This window comes from Filicampus tigris, chromosome 10 (assembly GCF_054856515.1).
Source record: "Filicampus tigris isolate MCC_2025a chromosome 10, RoL_Ftig_1.0, whole genome shotgun sequence".
Classification (NCBI taxonomy): Eukaryota; Metazoa; Chordata; class Actinopteri; order Syngnathiformes; family Syngnathidae; genus Filicampus; species Filicampus tigris.
The window spans coordinates 18360596-18380866 of record NC_141226.1 but is presented as its reverse complement, the minus strand read 5'-3'; the positions used below and the strand labels follow the sequence as shown (position 1 = coordinate 18380866).

The 20271-nt window shown below is 43.1% G+C and overlaps 2 protein-coding genes across 3 annotated transcripts in view; both read right to left on the bottom strand.

The window, feature by feature from the left end:
• The window catches only part of LOC147141130 (voltage-dependent R-type calcium channel subunit alpha-1E-like), a 55791-nt gene extending 49748 nt beyond the window's left edge, over positions 1 to 6043 (bottom strand). Inside the window, exons 1-3 of the mRNA XM_086043609.1 lie at positions 5974 to 6043; positions 3991 to 4219; positions 1026 to 1444 (exon numbers count right to left, since the gene is read on the bottom strand). Of these exons, the coding sequence (XP_085899735.1) occupies positions 1026 to 1444; positions 3991 to 3996 (425 nt within the window). The 5' untranslated portion in view covers positions 3997 to 4219; positions 5974 to 6043. The remainder of the gene's footprint in view (positions 1 to 1025; positions 1445 to 3990; positions 4220 to 5973) is intronic.
• Positions 6044 to 6345: 302 nt separating this feature from the next.
• klhl14 (kelch-like family member 14) overlaps positions 6346 to 20271 on the bottom strand; it is a 21044-nt gene continuing 7118 nt past the window's right edge. For both annotated transcript variants that reach the window (XM_086043623.1, XM_086043622.1), the window contains 8 exons: positions 18842 to 19745; positions 17479 to 17600; positions 12877 to 12966; positions 12521 to 12599; positions 11029 to 11219; positions 9881 to 10039; positions 8696 to 8853; positions 6346 to 8092 (listed from right to left, as the gene is read on the bottom strand). In XM_086043623.1, coding sequence (XP_085899749.1) covers positions 7952 to 8092; positions 8696 to 8853; positions 9881 to 10039; positions 11029 to 11219; positions 12521 to 12599; positions 12877 to 12966; positions 17479 to 17600; positions 18842 to 19722 — 1821 coding nt within the window. In that variant the 5' untranslated portion in view covers positions 19723 to 19745 and the 3' untranslated portion in view covers positions 6346 to 7951. The remainder of the gene's footprint in view (positions 8093 to 8695; positions 8854 to 9880; positions 10040 to 11028; positions 11220 to 12520; positions 12600 to 12876; positions 12967 to 17478; positions 17601 to 18841; positions 19746 to 20271) is intronic.

Genomic DNA, 20271 nt, shown 5'->3' with positions numbered 1-20271 from the left:
TATTTGCTCACATTTATGTTTATTTTTTTAAACATTCAAATCTCTTCTTAATTTACTGTAACTCAGTGTATTTTCACTAATGAAAAAAAAATGGTATCGTTATTACTGTTAATATTATTATAAAAACATTTTTTGGGTTGAGAGGTTCCACTAAATTATTATTATTTTGAATTCACGGACAGTCATTTTGTACTCTAACATATGCTGGAAACAATGGTCCTAGAAAGTGAACCAGTGAGAAGCAGGTGCAGGCTATTTGAAGCGATGAACATCTAAGTTCACCTTTGGGGTTTACTGCAAACGGAGATTCGCGTACATCCACCCAGCCATGTCTTCAAATGCGATACTCAAGTAAGAAATTGTATGCAATGCAAAGAAAACAGGCAAGATGGAAAAGTGGTTAGCATGTCCGGCACACTGATGAGAGGCGAGAGATTTTATTTAAAGTCGTTTAATGTAATTATCATCGAATGCTATTTACCGGTAATTGTTTTCCATTTTTTTCTTAATTCATTTACTGTAATTTAAGAAGTGTAATTATGTATATTATTCAAATTCACTTAAATGTAATTTTTCTTTCTCAATTTATTTTTACTTTAATGTATTCAATTTTTGTTTAATTTATTCAACTTCATTGAAATGAATTTTTGACTGTATACTGTGTTCGAATGACCTTTTATCAGTTTGTTCACCGTGTCAAACCCTAACCCTCACCCTTAAGATGTTCACTAGGTCAGTTACATTCTGTTTATAAACTGCAAAGCATACAAAGTAGAGATGGGTTTAATATTTGATTGTTAAGAATTTTGGTAATATCAATTACATCTTAGAAGAACATAACAGAATGCCTTCAGTGAAGTGACTCTCTGTAAAGAGACTCGCCTCACAGGCGCATGCAATAGTCACCCCTTGTTACGGTCAGGTAATTTTATTACGGTTACCGGTGGACTATTTCAAACAGTAAACCTCTTTTTACACTTTTAAAACTCATCAGTTTATGGAAACAGGAGTTCAGAACAACTTACTCCCACTCTTTTCTGCGAGCTTGCGGCGTGCTCTGCATCTTGTGAGCCTGGTGAGCCATGATGATGTCCCTCTGTTCCACGAGGCCACCGCGCCGCCGGAGAACCCCGTGCGGGCTGGGGGAGCCCGAACCCCGGTCGGAGTCGTCGGCTCCGGCGCGCGGCAGGTCGAAGCTGGCCGCCCGGGCGGGGAGTTCCGGGAACTCGCCATGCGGGACTTGCAGGGAACAGGAACGGACGCCCTGCGCCAGGCCGGGCCGGGTAACCGGGAGGGGCTTCCGCCATGGCTCGGGTTCGGGGAGGGACAGGGAGGAGTGGACGCGCTGCTGTCCGCCCGGACCACACGGGGATGGGGAGTGGAGGGTTGGAGTGAGGGAGACGGACAGGGACTGATTGGAACTAGTGAACATCGCTATGCTGGCCTACAGAGACAAGGAGCAGAATAAAAAAAAAGCCATGTCAGCTATTTTAAATTCTAGTATTGACTAGCACAGGGGAACATCAAAAGCAGGAGTGGGCTCACATTTGGACATCAGGTTAGAAAAAAATAAAAATAAATCAAAACAATTGTGCATGTAAAATTTGTAAGATTGTAATTCAGTTCCATATTTAAAATAAATGTCAGGGTGGAAGCCGAGCCGGCGTGTGAGGCTGAAAAAATAATGGACACCATGTTCAAAAGGGTGTCCACAAGTGCAATTGGCCCCAGGACACAACTAAAGGTGGCAGTTTGATGAGTGACTTGTGGTCATGTCATGGACTTGCGGCCACATGTCTTGGACATTCAGGCGAAGAGAGGGGCGGAGCTTTTAACCAATCACCACCTGGTGGTGTGTTGGCTTTCCGGTAGGGGAAGATACCGGTCCGACCTCGCAGACCCAAACGTGTTGTGAGGGTACGTATGGCAGAGTGGTCCGTCTGCAAGAGCTTCAACTCCCACCTCTTTGCAGAACTTCGCCCAAGTCCCGGGAGAGGGAAGGGACTGATGCACTCTGTGACCAAAAGGCTAAGCGTGATGATAACCATAGGACAGGAAAGGCACTTACTGCAAGGTACAAAATCAGGAGACACCTCTCTCTCTCCAAGCGACTGACAATAACAAGCACAGGATGTGCTCACAAAACTTAGTTTCGGTCTTCATGAGAAGAGACTCGCCTCCCTGGCACATGCCATAATAATCCTCTGCTTGTCATTAGTGAATACTCTTTTCTTCTACAAGATTTGCGAATGACAAGAGTCTGGAGACGGGGACTTGGAGAAGCAGAAGGGTCCCGAAGAAGCCTCGGTTGCACATAAAGTCACAAAAGATGGAGCAAATGTGGAGGCTGAAAGGAGGATGAGGAGGATGAGGATGAAGATGAGGCCAAAGAACAGTAGTGAGTCACTCCTGTTACATCAAGTTCGGAGTGGGGCACCGAAAGCGCGAGACTGCAGGTCACACACCAACAGTGAATGAAAAGTTGAATTGGACATTTAAAGGCGGCACCGTGGTGGTTAGCACAACCGCCTCGCAGTTCTCAGGATCTGGGTTCGAATCTCATTTCTGGCCTTCCTGTGTGGAGTTTGCATGATCTCTCTGTGCCTGTCTGGTTACTTCAGACGTCAAAGATGCCAAATTGTGCATCTGTGTGAATGCTTGTTTGTCTGTGTGTGCCCTGCAACTGGGTTGCGACCAATCCAAGGTGTACCTCTCCTCTCGCCCAAATCAGCTCGATTGCTAGGCGGGTGTGCTAACCACTACTTCACTGTGCTGCCCGCCTGATTCAACACAGAATCAAATCAAATCAAAATGTTTACAAATGGATGGCACATGATAATATAAATTGTTTCCAAATTTAATACAATAAAATAAAAATATAGTTGCACCAAGAGGCTTGTTATGCGGTTTACTAATAAAATGTTGAAAATGTTATAAACTAAAATGCAAATTTGTCTTATGAGTTAATAATAAAATAAATATAATAAGATTAATACAATTTTGCACCCAGGTTCATCTTCAAATTCAATGTTTGATAAACATTGAATAAAATAAAATGAATTGTTTGAAAATGGTATAAAATAAAAGTAATACAATTAATAAAATAGAATAAATTAACTGTTGCGCCTGGGTTGATATTAAAATAAAATAACAACGTCTGAACATTTAATAAAATTGAATAAATTGTTTGAGAATGGCATAAAATGCACAATTTGTCACCTGTGCTGATAACAAAATAAAATAAATTAAAAGCTAAATAAAATGAAATGTTGCACTTAGGTTGATATCAAAATCAAATTCAATGTTTGAACTTGAAATTAAATTAATTATTTAAAAATAGTATGCAATGCAAAAACAAGTATTTGTAACCTCAGTTACTAATAAACATTATAGTAAAATAAATACCATTTTACTCCTTAATTGATGGTAAATACAATATTTCATCATTTGATAAAATAACAAGATTCCCTAATCAATAAAACGTTTGCACATGCATGCCACCTAGGAACATAATAAAAAATTAAATTAAATTAAATGCAAGCTGCATTCCAAATGGCTTGATAATAAAACACAACTGACTAGCAATACTGTGGAATTGATCCGTTCTGAAATAATGACTGCTGCAAGATGACATAATTGGCTGAAATGATGAATGTGAAGATTGGAGTCGCTGGTTGTGATCTATTTTTGCTTTAAAAAGCCCCCGTGGTTCACAATGCCCTCTCACGCTCACACACACTCACACACACACACAGACACACACACACACACATACCCCCGCACGCACACCCACACAGACGCACACACGTAGTGCACTTTATACACGCCAAGTGTAGCAATTCATCCACTAATTAAGGAGACCTGCCCATTATGGGTTCAGTTGGAACAGGTGAACATTCAATAACAACTATGGCGACTATAATTGCAGACAAATATGAAACAAATCCCTATCAATATAAATCCATATAAACAACACTGAAGCACTTTTACCTCCATAAGACGGTCTTATTCCTTCCCGGCGTCTGGCTCAGGTTGCATCCTCCACGCAGACCCTCCCTGCCTGCTCCACACAAGTTGGGAACGGGGGATGAGGAGGAGGATGGCGATGATGAAGAGGATGATGCCGTCGCGTGGATTCCTTGAGTGACGCCTCCCGCCGAGGGGGGCTATAAATACCCGCGGGGTGGCTGGCAGCCAAGGTGCGGTGGTCCTTGCTTCCCTACACGCAGGAGCGTAAACACAAGTGGAGCGTGGAAATAAAGCGAGCCCACCAGCCCCCGGCGAGCCATCCGCCCCCTCCTCTCCCCTACGCACCCCACCCCAACCGACCGGCTGCCGTGCTATGAGTCACTTTGTGTGCTTTTCTTCTTCTGCAAACTAGGAACAATGTCAATAATTGTTCTTTGTTGCATTGTAACCATTCAAAGAAGATCTGACTGGAGATCAGCTGAGTGCAACAGGTTTGTTGGAGATTGAGTGATTGTGTGTGTGGGTCTGCGTGCGTTAGAGGTAAGATCTTAAGCCCAAGCCCAAGTCCGAGCCCGACCCGGCCCTTTTGTCAATCATTCCGTTCGGGTCGGGTCGGGCGGGGCGGGGCTTCTCTCAAGCTGACTTTTTAAAAAAAAAAAATATATATATATATATATATATATATATATATATATGTTTATAAAAATGTATACTAAAACGATGTGTGGATACTAAACTAAGGAAACTAAGGTCCGCAAAAAAACAGAAGTCGCCTCATCACAACACTGTACTACTGTACTGTACTAAACTCTTGCAATGACAATTCAAAGAACTCCTTCCTGTCTCTGTCTATTATCCACCCGTCATTGTTCTTCTTTGTCTCTCTCTCTTAAAGTGCCGCGCTAGATTCTTAAGGACGTACTGCTGCTGTGGTTTATGGCTCAGTTTTCAACCCGTCAAAATGACGGACGGCCTTACATTTTTCCCGTCAACTCTTAAAAAAATCCGTCAATGATGGAAAATTGTCGGTTAATGTAACCTCTGCAGACACAGAAATAAAAAGATGTAAATGTTTATTGTCTTGTTTAACTTAGATTTCGTTATAAAAGACAGGCTTTAATTTGTTATTATAAATCACCCCTCCTCCTCCCGAGTCCTCACAAATAAAATATGAAAATTCGGGTTTGCTTCGGGCTCGGGCCTGCAAATAAAAGTTAATTGGTCAGGCTCGGGCTGGGTCGGGCTTTAACACCCGCGGGCCTGGGTCGGGTCGGGCTGGATTTTTTAGGCTCGATCTTACCTCTAGCGTGCGTGTGTCTAACTCATACACACGCCACTAGATGGTGGAGTGAAACCACATACCTAAGGGACTTCTCAATAGATGCTTGATGGCACTTGCAAAAATAAAAGCCTTACTTGAAATAGAAACCTCCACCTATGCAAAAACAAAAGCCTTACTTCAAATAGAAACCTCCATCTATGTCACAAAAAAGGCATGAGAATAAGGAAAAGAAGAAATCACAACATATTAAGTTGAACAAATAAACACCCCACCTCAAATAGACACCAACATTTTTTTCCCCATCCAAGAATGCTGAAAACTTTTCTGGCGAGTCTAAACTCGAAAAAAATCATTTAAGTTATATATGGCAAAGTGGGTGATTTTTTTTTAATGACTTATCTTGGTCTAATTTTTTAATATCACAAAAACCTGGCATTTTAACAGGGGTGTGTAGGCTTTTTATATTTCATTTTCAATTTTGTCCTTTGATCGAGAAGCTTGGTGTGAATGCTAGACTCTCATGGCATTCACATCCCTTCTATTCTAATGTTACAGCTGAGACATTTACTATGAGTAACCTGATTAAAAATATAAAAAGTGTTAATGGCATTTGAATGGCTACGAGTATTGTTCCTGACCACAAGAGAACCAGGAAGCTCACATCCTTTGCGAAGAAAAAAAAAAAGTGATATAATTGACTAGACTCTTAATTAAAAGGTCACCTGTGTTCACTGCAGTAATTCCCCAAGCAGATGAATTGGCGCTTAGCTTTGGGACTGGGGCCGTCTGCCTTGACACACACTGATTAAAGAATTGAAAACAGCTCTCATCCTAACGTAATGCTTCCAACAGGGCTGCCAACATACCTCGACCAATCAGCACACAGCGGCATGTCTTCGCTCCACCCACAACACAAGCATTTGGACATAGAGGTGCATCTAAGTAAATGAGAATATAGTAGAAAAGTTTATTTTTGAAGTGAAATTCATGTATTACGTAATGAAGTGAATTTGGGCGGTACGTTCATTTTTTCAACAGGAATACATTCAGTTTTCTACTATAAAATTGGCCAAATTGGAGATGGAGAGTTTAGTCATCAAGAGTCAGTTTATTTCCATAGTCTAAAATGCAAAGGACATAAACAGGATTTGAGAATAAATCCAAAAATGTTTCACTGCAGCAAGCGATTATGTACAGGAATGAAATCAACAAACCTTTATTGGATTCAACACCTAGAGTCAACTTTTCTCTCTTTTCTTTTTTTTTTTTTTTTTTAACTCTGTAACATAGACAAGACTGGACTCATTTGTACTTAAAGAGTTTTTTTTTGTTTTTTTTTAGCTTAACACAACACAACAAATCATTTACATTATAGTGAACTCACAGGCTCACTATTAGTGCATTAAGGTCCGCTGTATGCTCACATATGAAGGAGTATCAGGGCCAAACTGGGGGGGAAGGGGGGCCGAATCAAAATATTATTAGAAAAAATACATTTATATTAAAAAAAAAAAGTATAAGTAGTAGGATAAGTTTGTCTTGTCAATTCTGTCTCACTGCTGCAACCTGGAGGTGATTTACTGTAACTGCCTTTAGCGGGTAAAAGAACTACTCTTTCAATTACTGACGTCACCATCGAGTTAGTGAAATAAATATATAAATATATTGTGAGCAGTAACGTTTTCAAGTGTGACTGCAGTCTGACTACTTGACTGGAAAAAGAAACGCTTTAGATTAGTCGTTAATGGAAGATGAGCATATTTTGGAGTAACGTGTTACTTAGTAACGCATTACCGACATCACGAGTAAGATTATAACTTTGTTCTTGTAATATCTAGTTGTTGTTTTTTTTTTCAGAGTGGCCCGAATACTTCTTCATACTCATATATGGAAGATTGTAGTATGCCATAAAACTCCTCTGTGGTTGGCGTATTCATTTTTAGTCGCCACTCAATTTACCCAAACATGCTTCCAGTACATTGGCGAGCAGTTACAATTTGATTGTACCATCAATACGTCATTCAATACATTGATCAATAATTAGTGCGTCACGATTGAGATTTTCCATAAAATCAACCAATCGGCGAGAAAATCTTAGGAACCATTTGGAATTCAGTCAGCTGCACATTTTAAAGTCATCATGAAGTTTTTTACAGTGTAATTTGAAAGTAAAAAAAACACGGTCCCACTTTGGATGCAGGAATGTGAGGAAAACAGAAAAGAAAGAGAAAGTTTGTTTTAAGCAGGTGACTAAGTGTCAACACGGTGAGCCATGATGACTATTTATACATGAAAAGTAACTCACCCGGTCCTGGTTGATTGGGAACGACCACGCTCTCTCTCTGTTTTCGGATTGACGTGTACAAGACATACGACGGACCCGAAAGCTAGCATTGAGCTAATTCGTGCTATAGAATAGAAGAAAACAGCCACTGACAGTGTCAATAAATCAAAGCTCATGTTGTATGAACGTGACCAGTTTAAATACTGTACATGACTTACACACCGCTTTCCTTCCCTCTCTTGACACCTTCAGAGGGGAATAACCAAAGTGCTCCGGTCAAACTTGTAAAAAAATAATTTATACACCCCCAAGCGACTGAGCAAAAGGGGGAGGTTGGTGGTAAAACGGCTGCCTGCTTACGGGCACTACTCCCCCCAATCATCACTCTGGTTGCCGTTCCTGGGCTGGATTAGTTGTCATTTATTGAAGGGGAGGCACGCAGGCAGGATGACGGTGGAACAGGCCGGGCCCGCCAAAGGTTCCGCCACCTCGCCTTCCAACTCTGTCCATGTGGCCTTCTCCGGACTGTAGCAGATGGTTGAAGACTTATACGCCCCCTAGAGGAAAGAGGGGGAAAAATAAAAAGTCAGACACTTGAATTCAAGTTTTTAGTTGGATTTTTTTAAATTTAAAAAACATTAAAGTTTAAAGGATAAAGTTGTATTTAAAAAGTTTTTTTTAATTAAAATTTTCAAAACAACATCAACTGTATATATCTATTAATGTCCTATTTTTTCTTGAGGAAAAACAACTTTTTTAACTGTATAATGTCTATGATAGGATGGTGACCAGCCCACGGTGTACCCCGCCTCTCGCCCAAAGTCAGATAAGATCCAGCTCACCTGTGAACCTAATGAGGATAAGATCCATAGAAAATGGATGGATGGATTTTTAGATTCCACTAAGAACAAGTCATAATTTAACAAGTCAATTTACATGGTGCTCCTTTGTTAACCTTCCGTCATCTCTCCTCGTAAAATTCATTCCCTTAATATTGCGCTTCATTTATTTATTTATTTTATTTTTCAGACATTTTCCACGATTATAGGAAACTTTGACTCTTGTTGAGATTTCGACTCTCAAAATGGAAACATGCTCCCCCCCAAAATTTGATTTGATTAACCTTGCAATATAATCAACAGTGAAATACTGTACCGTACCATGCTCCAGCTGTAGCCGCCCACGAGGAAGATGCTGTCCTCCAGGACGGCGCAGCCCGGCCCGCTACGTCCCTCCAGGATGGGCGTCTGCAGGATGTTCCACTGGTCGGCTTTGGGGTCGTAACACTCCACTAACATGACGTCTAAATGAGAGAAACCTGGGAGCGGGGCAGAAAGAGAATTCTTTCAAATTATTATTACATGTAGGACTTAGCATGTTGCTAAATACAACAGCAAAAATGCCCCTGTTCAAAATCAAGAGGGCTCTTGCCCTGAATTTGAATTTGAAATTTGAAGAAGATTGGTGGCAAGCTACACTCGGCAGAGAAGTCGGAAGCAAAATATAACACTACCTTTTATTGAATTTACAGGACATGTAGTAAAACGTTTGAGTGGATAATTACACCTGGTAGAATGTTTTGTATGTGCACCAATTTTAGGTTCACATATCTCATGATGGATGTCCTTCAAAATCAATTAAGTTCTTTCTTTGACAGAGTAAATAATCCTTGGATGAAAATTTGAAGAAAATGAATGAAAAATGACACCTGTCAAAAAGGATTTTGTGCGTGAGGACCGATTTCAAAATATTTCTTTCACATGCAGTATCTCGCTCGGTTTGGATGTGCTTCAAAATCGATAATGTTCTTGCCTTGACAGAGAAATAATCCCTGTGAAAGGTGTGTGTGTGTGGAAAATGGCACCTGGCAGAGCATTGCAAAAAGGGTCATGGGTACTGATCTGACCCGCTTCACATATCTTGTGCTTGGATATCCTCCAAATCAATAAGGTTACTGCTTTGACATTGAGAAAGAATGGAAACTTGAAGAAGGTGAGTGAAGATCTGATCTGCTTCACATCTGGCATCAGTTACGTTTTTAAAAAAATGAGGGTAGGGTTTCACTACCCTATCTTGAGTCAGCCGGCATTCAAAATCAACAACATTCTTATGTCGACAAATAACTCTGACAAGAAGCCTCTACAGAAAGAACCAGAAAATGGAGGGGAAACATTCAACAAAGAAGTGCCTCACAATGTTTTCACATAAACAGCAACACGCAACACAACAACATTGTGTTGTATAGCTAAAGAAATCAGAGAGACGGGAAACAGTGCAGTGACAAAAAACCCAAACAAAAAAACAATCAATCTCTTGATCGTTTCCCGACACGCACCGGCGCTTACCTTTCAAATGGTTGCCCCCGATGGCGTAGAGGCGATCGTTCATTCCGGCCAGCGTGTGAATGGCACGCTTTGTGTTCATGTCCTGTTTGCGAGCCCACACGTCCATTAGCGGGTCGTAGCAGTACAGCCACGACACGTACTCGCCGTTGTGGACCCCGCCTGCAAAGGGCAAAAATATTGGACATTATCAATCAGCAGTGTACAAATACTTTGATACTGTACTTGAGTACACTTTCCACATATCTGTACTTGAACTTGAGTTTTTATTTTTGTGACGACTTTTCGCCTTAACTCCCTAGTCCTACATTTGAAAACAGATTTGTACTTTCTTCTAATTTTGTCAAAAGTGGCTTCTTCTTTTTTCAACCTCTGCGGTCGACAATTTGAAGTGGTTGAGAACTTGATTGACTGATTAATTGACATCTTGTAGACTGTAGGCAGAAAAATATCAAGTGGTGGGGTCGTGAGCAAATGAGAGTGTAGCAACTTCCGGCGGTTGACTTGCTAACCCGTTAGCTGGTCTGCATGTTGAGTGACTCATGATGCAGCACGGGTATGAATGTGCTTATTATGTGTTTTCTTACCGTTTGTGCAATAAAGCGGATGAACCAGCAGCTGTGTCTATTCTTGACCACTTGCGGGGGCATTACATTCTAGGTAGTGATGCTAGGCTTAGGCTACATTCAGCACGCTAACATTGATACAATCCGTTGTGTCGGCAATCGTCGAAGTGCTGTTGTGGTACATAATGCAGTTTATCTTCCATGATAAGTGTGAAATTATCCAGAACTTTGGACATTCTCTGTTTTTTTACAGACTCATCTCCTTGCTCTCCGCTTATGGCGCTAATTTTTTTCCATACAGAGTTGTGCGTGTCACACCAGTAAGTTGACATTAGTCCTTGTGGAAAAATGATCCCAGAGATTTTTTATAATCGTGTCCCCCACACACACACTTTAAACACATTAAAACTTATCAAAACACATGTTGAATTGTCTTTTGTTATACGTGTCAATTTTACAGTGACCTTCAACTGGGAGTAACAAATAAATAGCGAGACTCTTAATTAGTACTGTAAGTACTTTTGCAACAAATACAAAGCGACTGCCTGCTTGGCAGCATTAATCCTAATTGTTGTTTTCTTTGACCTGATATGTAGATCTTGCCGTTGTGCACCGCGCCGGCGTGGGCGGCCAGAGGCTGCGGCAGAGACGACACGTAGTTCCACTCGTTGGTGTCCAGGTTGTACGACTCCACGCTGGAGAGGTAGCCCGTCTCGTTGCGGCCGCCGATCACGTACAGGTGCTTGTCCAGGCGGCAGGCGAAGAAGCTGGCTCTCCTGAGGACGGAGCGGCGCCCGTGAGATGTCAAGGAGCGGAGGGGCGCAAAGAACTCAAGCACCATCAGTATCGGGATAGGCGGGCTGGCTGGTTACTTCTTCCACAGAAATCGCAGAAATACTTGAGTTGAGTTTAATATCCTCTGTTAATTTTTTCTCATTATTTTCTAAAACCGATAAGATATTGAATTGCAACTGCATATATCAGCTAGTGTTTCTTACACTAATTTTGAGATTCACAAAACTACACACTAATGGCCAATAAAATCAAATGAATAACCACAGAACATAACAAATTAGGGTTTCAAGACAGTGTTATGGGTTCAAGTAGCCTCGGTTATGGTTTCAAGATGAAGATAGGGTTCCGAACAAAGATAGAGATTGAAAGTAGGGTTTCAATTGGGGGGTTGGCTTTCAAATAAAGAATAGGGTTTCAAAATGAGGTTTTCAAATCAGTGCTATGGATTCAAATTACGATTTCAAAATGCGGACATAGATTCAAACCAGGCTTAGGGCTTCATATTCTGGTTTCAAGGGTTTCAAAAATGCATTATTATTTCACACAGTCTAGGTTAGGGTTACAAATAAGGGCTGCTTCTTCTTTTTCTTTCATCTTGTCCCATTAGGGCAGGGGTCACCAAATCCTGTCCTCAAGGGCACCTATCCTCCTGCATGTCAAATGATTTGTATCGTTATCAGGCTTCTGAAAAGCTTGCTGATGAGCTAATCATTTCAATCAGGTGTGTTGCAGCGGGGAGAGATGGAAAACATGCAGGATAGGTGCCCTTGAGGACCGTACTTGGTGACATCTGCATTAGAGGTTGCTAAGGTTTCAAATGAGGTATTATGGTTTTAAGACAGGGTATGGATTCCAAATTATGGGCTCAAAATTGGATCCTGATTTCAAATTAGGGTTTCATGCCTGGTTTCAAACCAGGGTTAGGGTTTAAAATGAGGAATTCCAGCATGGAGTAGGGTTTCAAATTTTTGTTTCAAGCTTGATTTATGGATTCTAGTTGGGGTTAGAGTTTCAAACAACGGTCAGGGTTTGAAATTAGGGTTTGAAACCTGGATTGAAACAAGTGTCAGAGATTCTAATTAGCAATTTCAATAGCAAGGTTTCAAGACAGTGTTAGGGTTTCAAGTCAGGGCTCTTTTCAAATTCATTAATTTATGCAATTTTAATTTGCTACCATTAGATTTTAACCCTACGGACACCCTGATACTTGTGCGCAAATGAATGGATTTCATTAAACAATTTAAAACAACCTTTCTGCAAATGGTCTTGAAAGTGGCCTCACCTCTCCTGCATAGGAGGAAGTTGTATCCAACTGTTGAATCTGGGATCATAACGACTGACAAAATTTGTGCTGTGCTTTCCTACATAAAAGGAGAAAATAGAATGTTTACAATCAGTATTTTATAGTCTTCTTGATTGTTATCACCATTTCACAATTTGACACGTCAAATATTTCACTGCTACTTCTCGGTGCCAAATAATGACAAGTGTGATGGTGGGTGTTGTTTGTCCACTCGTTGCTCATCTGGCTTCTGAACTGGTAGCGAGTGCTACAGAACAAGGTTCACACAGAATGCTCATTTGGTTTAGCTAGTATAAAAAAAAAAAAAATAAAAAAAAAGTGTGCATCGCTGTTACCGTTGGGGTTCCACTGGTCCTCTCCGCCGAGCAGCAGCAGGAAGTTCTCCACCTCCACAACGCAGTGATGGGCACTGTTGTAAGGCATGACTGCGCGACACACAAAATCAAGAGAATTAAGCATTGAATGACAGCCGTGGTAGGGAGTTGAGGCCAAAACAACCAGAAACGACACGTGGGGGGTGGGATGGCCAGGAGCGGTTTGGAAAAATACCGGCCGTTCTGGAAAATGCACATATGAATACACGATGGCCACAGCGCCCATGGTTGCAGCCCCAGACATCAGCAAGTCTGTGCGTGAGTGTCTGGGTGTGAGCTGTGGCCGGCAACAGCTTCTGCATGAGCCTGCTCATTGTGTTTAACCCATTAAGTTCAACATTTACAAAATGATTACCGTAATATCTCAGGCCCTGTAGCAGACAGAAACATAATTCCAAAAGAATTAAAGCGCTTAGACATGTGGCTTTCACACAGGCAGAATTTATTATTATTTACTGTTTCAATTGAAGATGTAAACATAACGTGTCAGTGCAAGAGAAGCACTTTGTAATTAAAAAAAAAAATCGAGTGATAATTACCATCTTCTATTCTGTTACAAAGACGTCAATATCGTAATTGTCTACAAACCATATCCCGGCGATAGACGGCGTCCGCCATTAGCCTACCAACGGCTCGAAAAACTTCCACGACATCCTCCGCGGTCTCGCGACACCGTCGCGTGTATATTCTGATGCATTAAATTGGCTAAGAGACGGAGAATTGGATTAAAAAAGGACAGTGACGTATCCGCTCTCCCGGTTTGAAAGGTAGAAAGACGCGACAGCGCTCCCGGCTCTAGTGGTAGAAAAGCGGTTATGCGCTCCCGGGCTTAATGGCTTAATAAATTCAAGTGACCACTTCAATCTTAATTTTGGATGATTTTATGTTTCCAACATTGCGGAAACAGTTTGTGGAAGACCCTATTCATTGCATCAGCCATCACCCTAACCTCACGATTGGACAACAATACAAATTCTTTCCAGAAGAAGCCGTAAGAGAAGGAGTTGGTGAGTGTTCTTGTTATCTTGAAAAAAAAATCACTTTTGAAGGGCTTCACCTGCTTTTGCGCTCTCTCCCTGTCCTCCATCTTCTTTTGTTGCAGTGACCCCCATTGAGATGTGGAGAAATGGTCTCGGGTGACAGTCGTAATGAACATGATCGTGTTCACTCAATAAATCTCGGGTGAGGGGGCGGCATGGTGGGGTGGGGGCTGTGGTGGAGCACAAATCAGTGGAATGCTAAGGCCCACCTGTCTGTCTCCATCAGTCATTTCCACCGCCGCCTCCCCGGCGCCTGATGGATCACAGTTGCTGCAGAATTAGACAGCCTTGAATCTCATTTCTTTCCAATTGGCCCTCTCGCTGCAATCTCACTCGGCCCTGCCTGACATGTGCCGCTCCTCGACGAGGCGGGAGAAAGAGAGAGAGGCCCTTTATACCACATATACTAAACACAGCTTTATCTCAAAAAGGAGGGGATTAAGTTGCCTGCCTCCAGTGCACCTCAAAGACAAGTGCCATATGACTGCCAAACTCCCTTACATGCTATTTACATTATCGTTCAGTCAGCAGTCTATAGGCCACGCATGGGTGGCTTTTTATTTGATGTCTAGTGACTTGAAATCATCTTGTACCCATGGAAGGGGGCGGGGGCGGGGGCGAAGAGGCTCTGCGGAGAGTACAGTCGGAGGAAGCGGGACGTTTGTCCCACTTCCACAGGTGCCTCGGACACAGGCGGGCGGCGGGATAAGTGGCAGGCGAGGCGTCATACCTGAGATGGTGGCAAGCATAAAACATGCCATTGGCTTTTAGCTCTCCCCCCGTGTTGGACCTTATTGTAAAATTGAAAGTGGATGAAGTTAATCTTCCCTCTCGCTTTGAGACCCTCCTGCAGGGTGGCCCCCTCTGTGGCTGCTGTCTACACTGAGCTCAGGGGCTCACTAGAGGGAGTCAGAAACCTCTGCATGGAGGCAGGCCACGCTTGACTGATTCCACGGCTAATGCGCCAGCTCTCTTTTGTGGTCTTTTTTTCTTTTACGCCATCTTTCACGCACTAGGGTGGAGTCCCTTTTATCTTTAATGATGCAATCCATGCAATTACCGGCCTTTGTTCACGCTCCTGTTGGTACACTAGATGGCAAACTTCACACTGGGATCAACGGCGAGCGACTCGGTGTGACACACAAACAAGAGGGAAGAGAATCAAGAATCTTCCCAAATTATCTTGATGAATGTCTTAATCAAAGGCTGTCCCTCTCAGGTTTCGCCTCATTGGAAAGTTATGATTGAATGTTAATAATCTCCTTCTCTTTCACGTCCATTGTGTGCGCAGGCCACATCAGACGCTCGCTGATGTGTTCAGGGGATGATTGTGCAGTTTTGTCCTTCCGCAAGGCCACGGACCATTTGAGTGTTAACTTTTTTAGTTGTGACTGATGGAAATCCCCACTGACCTTTTTGCTGGTTGCCGCTTATACCCATGAGGGCTGAGGGTAATGAGCAAATGACTGTGCAGACTGAGCATGTGCATGTTGAGCGCAGACGGATGAATGTGGACAAATGTGAGCAAAAACAAACCGAAAAAAGAAAACACCGAACATGAAATGTGCTAACCATGACTTTTAAAAGACGACAACGGGCATAGAAAAACACAAATTGTGTCGTGTGAATCTTCAAATAGAGCCGAACGGACAGGAAAAAACAATTTGCTAACGCTGAGAGATGAGCAACAGCAAATAAAAAGCTCAATAGGAGAGAACAGAAAAATATTCCCATTATCTCAAGTTTGACCTTTGCGATATGAGAGCAAATAGAGGCGTGAGTCTGGAAAAGGTCGAGGACGGTAGAGAGGGAGGGAATGTGGCTCAATTTCCACACAAGAAATACAAAGTCTTGCGAGGAGCTTGATAAAGCAACAGTATGTGATAATTGATGTTTGAAAGACACGGGGTTTACGATGAAGTTCGCGACATATCTTTGGATTCGCAAGTCGGAAGGCGCCATAGTCTGTTACTAACCTATGCTAATGCACTAGGAATGTCATAATTGCAGGAAATATTTTTTAAGAAAAACACTTCTCAACAATAAATGGAAAACAATCAAATTAGAAATAGAACGTATGGCGGGAAGTGAATGTGCCATTTGCTGCCATATGGACACGTACGCACACCGTTTGTAACCTCAAAAACATCAACTCGCCTGTAGCTGCTTTTGATGCATTTTGATGTCACACCATCTTGTGATAAGAATATCTCAGTTGTTGCCATGGTGACTCTTAGTTCCCCTACTTTGGTGGTCTGTAACCAGCCAGGACATTACTTGTCTTGCGCTAATGTCTATGGTACGGCTGCTAATGCGAAAGTTAACATTCAAATAATCGAATAATTTCTTTTTGGGCGGGGAAATCATTATGAATGTTCTGAACTCCTGTTTGCACACTGGTGTTGCATATTAGCGCAGCTGTAGCTCGACTTCCCGCAGCTGACATCGTGTCGCCCTTCTTCAGACAGAAAACTAGTTGAGAGTGACTCAACAGCGCCTCTGCTGGATACAGCCGAGTACTGCACTCCATTTTGCCTTAAATCGCTTTAAGTCTACTTTGGTGTTGTGTAACAATTGTGGACCAGTCAGAAAATTTAATGTATTATGTTGATGCCTATCTTTGGGAGGATCAACTCCCTTTATCGACGATGGGTAAAGAATAATAATCACATAATTGATTGATTTTTGAGATGGGGACTCTCCATCTGAATGTACTGAACTTCTGTTGCAACGCTAGCAAAATAATGCTGCCCGCAGGAGTTACATCATAGCGTAAAGGCAGCTGAACTTTTCATCGCTGACGTCACGTTACACCTGAGTTCATTCGATAGCAAACAAGTTAAGAGTAAATCAACAGCGCCTCCGCTGGTTGCAGCCAAGTAATGCACTCCTTTTTACCTTGTTCGCTTCAATCGACACAATTGCAAACAATCCATTAATCTGTTGTGCTCATTCCGAGTCTATGTGAAAAAAAGTCTGAAGAGTGCAGCACTTAAAGAAATTGCAACTAAGGCAAACTTTATTTCATGTGATTAGAGATTGTCTAAAAAATAGCAAGAGACCTGCCTCCTAAGTATTAGTTTCTAGTTAGGAGTCTAAGGCCACAGACTACTGTGTTTGGGTAAATAATTAGAGCAATTCAGTCGTTATTGATCAGTGCTGGTGAATACTCAGGATGAATTTGAAAGCCACTCGGCAAAGATATCACTCAAACCCCGCGTTCAATCTCTGCCACAGCAGATCATTAGATGCAAGTGAATCTCATCATGCATCTCGGCAGCATATTTCAGCAAAAACAAGGCGAACCAGGCGTGACGCTCCGCAGTGGCGTGAAGTCACGCTCTGATTAGAAACTTATATTAAAAAGTGATAGTGATATATTATTACCTGAAGGATTTAGGGAACTCCTTCGCTCAAATTAACCCGCGTTAAAGTCATCCACAGGAACGACCGTAAAAATCCCCGAACAGGAGAAAACTGGAAAAAAAAAAACCTCCAATAAAATCCTTTCCTTTAAACTCACTTGTGAGGATCTTCCATGTTTTTTTTTCATCGTCATAGTACTGGACCAAATTGCTGGGGAGGCGATCAGGTCCAGGGGGCAAACCACCCACCAGTAACAGCATTCTCTTATTGGATCGGATTCTGTAAGGACAACAGGAAACAAGTGCAGTAAATAAATAAAAAAGCAATACATTAGGGGCTTTTGAAGACATTTATTACAATTAACAAAACGCACACTTTTCACGGGGCTGTGTTATCGAATGGTTATTACACTCTGAAAATGTAGCGTTCTAATTAGCTGTGAAGTGTGGATGGTCCTGCAGGGTGCCATGCCGGAGGCGAAAAGGCAATTGAACGACATAACCCTGCCTATACAATGTCTCCATCTCATTGGCTGTAATGATTCATGTGACGTTGCCCGGCCGTTTTGCGAGAGTTTGCGTGTGATGTATAACCAACCCCGCGTCGCCACGCTTTGCTCTACATTAAGGAGAATTGTCTGACTCCGACACAATTCTAGCAATTAATCACAATGTGCAGTAATTATATTACATTACAGTCAGCCACATACACGTTATTTCCTTTTTCATATTGTCCTTTTTTTATGCATGGCTACATCAGTAGCGTCTCTCCTGCTCTCTCTGTGCTACTGGCCCACTTGGATGTGGTTTTAGGGGTTATTCGTATGCAAATGAGCCCCTGGACATAGATAATGGTGATTAATTGAGAGGAGAGACACAGTGGCACGTGAAACTAATTATGACGATTTCCGATTCCGTGTTCATAGGCCCATGTGTGGGAATAGATATGTTACGCAGATTTCTGCTCTCAAAACACTTATGGAGCAGAACGCCTATGCTTATTATGATAACATCACTGCCACTCAATGAACATCCCGACAAAAGGTGTCTACTTTTAACTCCATACTAGAATGTAACAACTTTGGACCCTCATAAATGTAAACAGAAAATAATTGCATATATTTGCATTGAAATGTATTTAGTGCCAAGAAGTCAAATGTGTAACCTTTTGCGGGTGTTATGCATCCTATTTGGTTAGTGATAAAAATCAGGTACCCTTCACTACAACACAGTGGTAGGCACCCTGTGGCCCGTGGGACATTTACGGCCCGTGGTGGCTTAAGTCCGGCCTGCCATGTGACTCTAAAACCAACCGCAGATGTACTGTTATAAAAAAGCCCCAGAACGTGCTCGGAATGTACAACAAACATTTGAGCAAGCACAAATAACTTTGTCCTTTAGATGACTATGAAAGCTGAATTGGCTCCCGACGCTATAAAATCAGGTAACATGGTAACACCTCAACTGACCACAACTTGACATTTAAAAGACAACAGTGGTACCTGATGATTGTAATCTTACCTGCTGGATGTGGTCTGCTTGCAGTGCTGCCGAAATGGCATCAGGTGGTAGTTCATAGCGTCCAGCAGCAGCTTCTGGCACACAGGGTCACTCCTCATGAAGTCCACCGACTGCACCCTCTCCACCAGCTCCGGGGCCGGGATGAGAGCGAAGCGCAGCCTCTTCATGAGGTCCGGCGCGTAGTGCATGCGGGTCTCGCGGTCGTGCTCCAGCCACAGCACCGACATCTGGAAGAGCGCCAGCTCCGACTCCACCGGCGGCGGCAGAGCGTCCAGCATGGCGCACATCTCCTCGAAGTTGAGCAGCAGCACGTCCTCCACCAGGTACTTGTTGGCCAGCTTCTTGGTCTCGTCCAGTCCGTGGAGGGCTGCGATCTTGCAGATCTGCTTGTAGTTCTGCACCGAGATCTGGTCGTTGAGAAACTGCACGCTGAGCTTGGTTATCTGGGGGATGTTGAGTATCTTGCTGACCGACAGCACCTCTTCCACCGTGTCCAGGGAAAGAGTCACGTTGGCTGTGTACAGGTACTCCAGCACAAGTCTCAGTCCAATAGAGGAGCAGCCCTGCAGCACCAGGTTATTGATGGGCCTGGCAGTGGGGGTCACCAGCTTGTCGTCGGGCGAGGACGAGGGGGTGCCGCTGCTGCCCTGGTCCCCCTTGCCGCCCTCGTTGTTGCCGATGGCATTGTGGGAGGAGAAGAGCGACCTGAAATACTGGGAGCAGGACGCCAGCACCGCTTTGTGGCAGTGGAAGTGCTGCCCTTGGGCGGTGAGAGTCACATCGCAGAAGAGCTGCTTCCTCCACAGCAGGTTGAGCCCGTGCAGCAGCGTGTCACTGTGCGCCGGGTCAAAGGTGGACGTTCTGTCACCCGATCTGGACATGGCTTCCTGATTGTGGACGCCACCTGGGCAACATATAAACCATGCAAGCCATTTACCTCAGAGCAGCACAACACACGAAGGCTCGGTCTAGCAAAGAGAGCGAAAAAAAAACAATCTCTTGTTTGAGTTATTGATCCATGGCAGAGAATTTACATCCCACGTGGATACTCTTCAACTTCTTTTTCGTGAAGCAAGAAACACACGCGCACAGAAAAAACGTTTACTTCCCATCGTGAAACAGAACACCTATTCATGTGTAGGTTAAATCGCGGCTGTGGTTTAGGGGGCGCAGGAGACCCAAAAGAACGAGCGTGATGCTGCGGAGCTTTAGCCCGCGACGAGGCTCCACTCGGCGGATACGCAGCGGCGAGGTCCTCGCTAGGGAGCGCATGCAGCATGGATCCCCTCTTGTACTGCCCTCCTACAGCCGCGCATCCTCGCTATCAAGGCACCACACGGCGCGCGCATTTCTAACGCTGGCCGAAAAAAACAACAGTCAACCTTCTCGTCCACGGGAAGAAGAAAACGGCTAAAAGTTGACCGCGATGT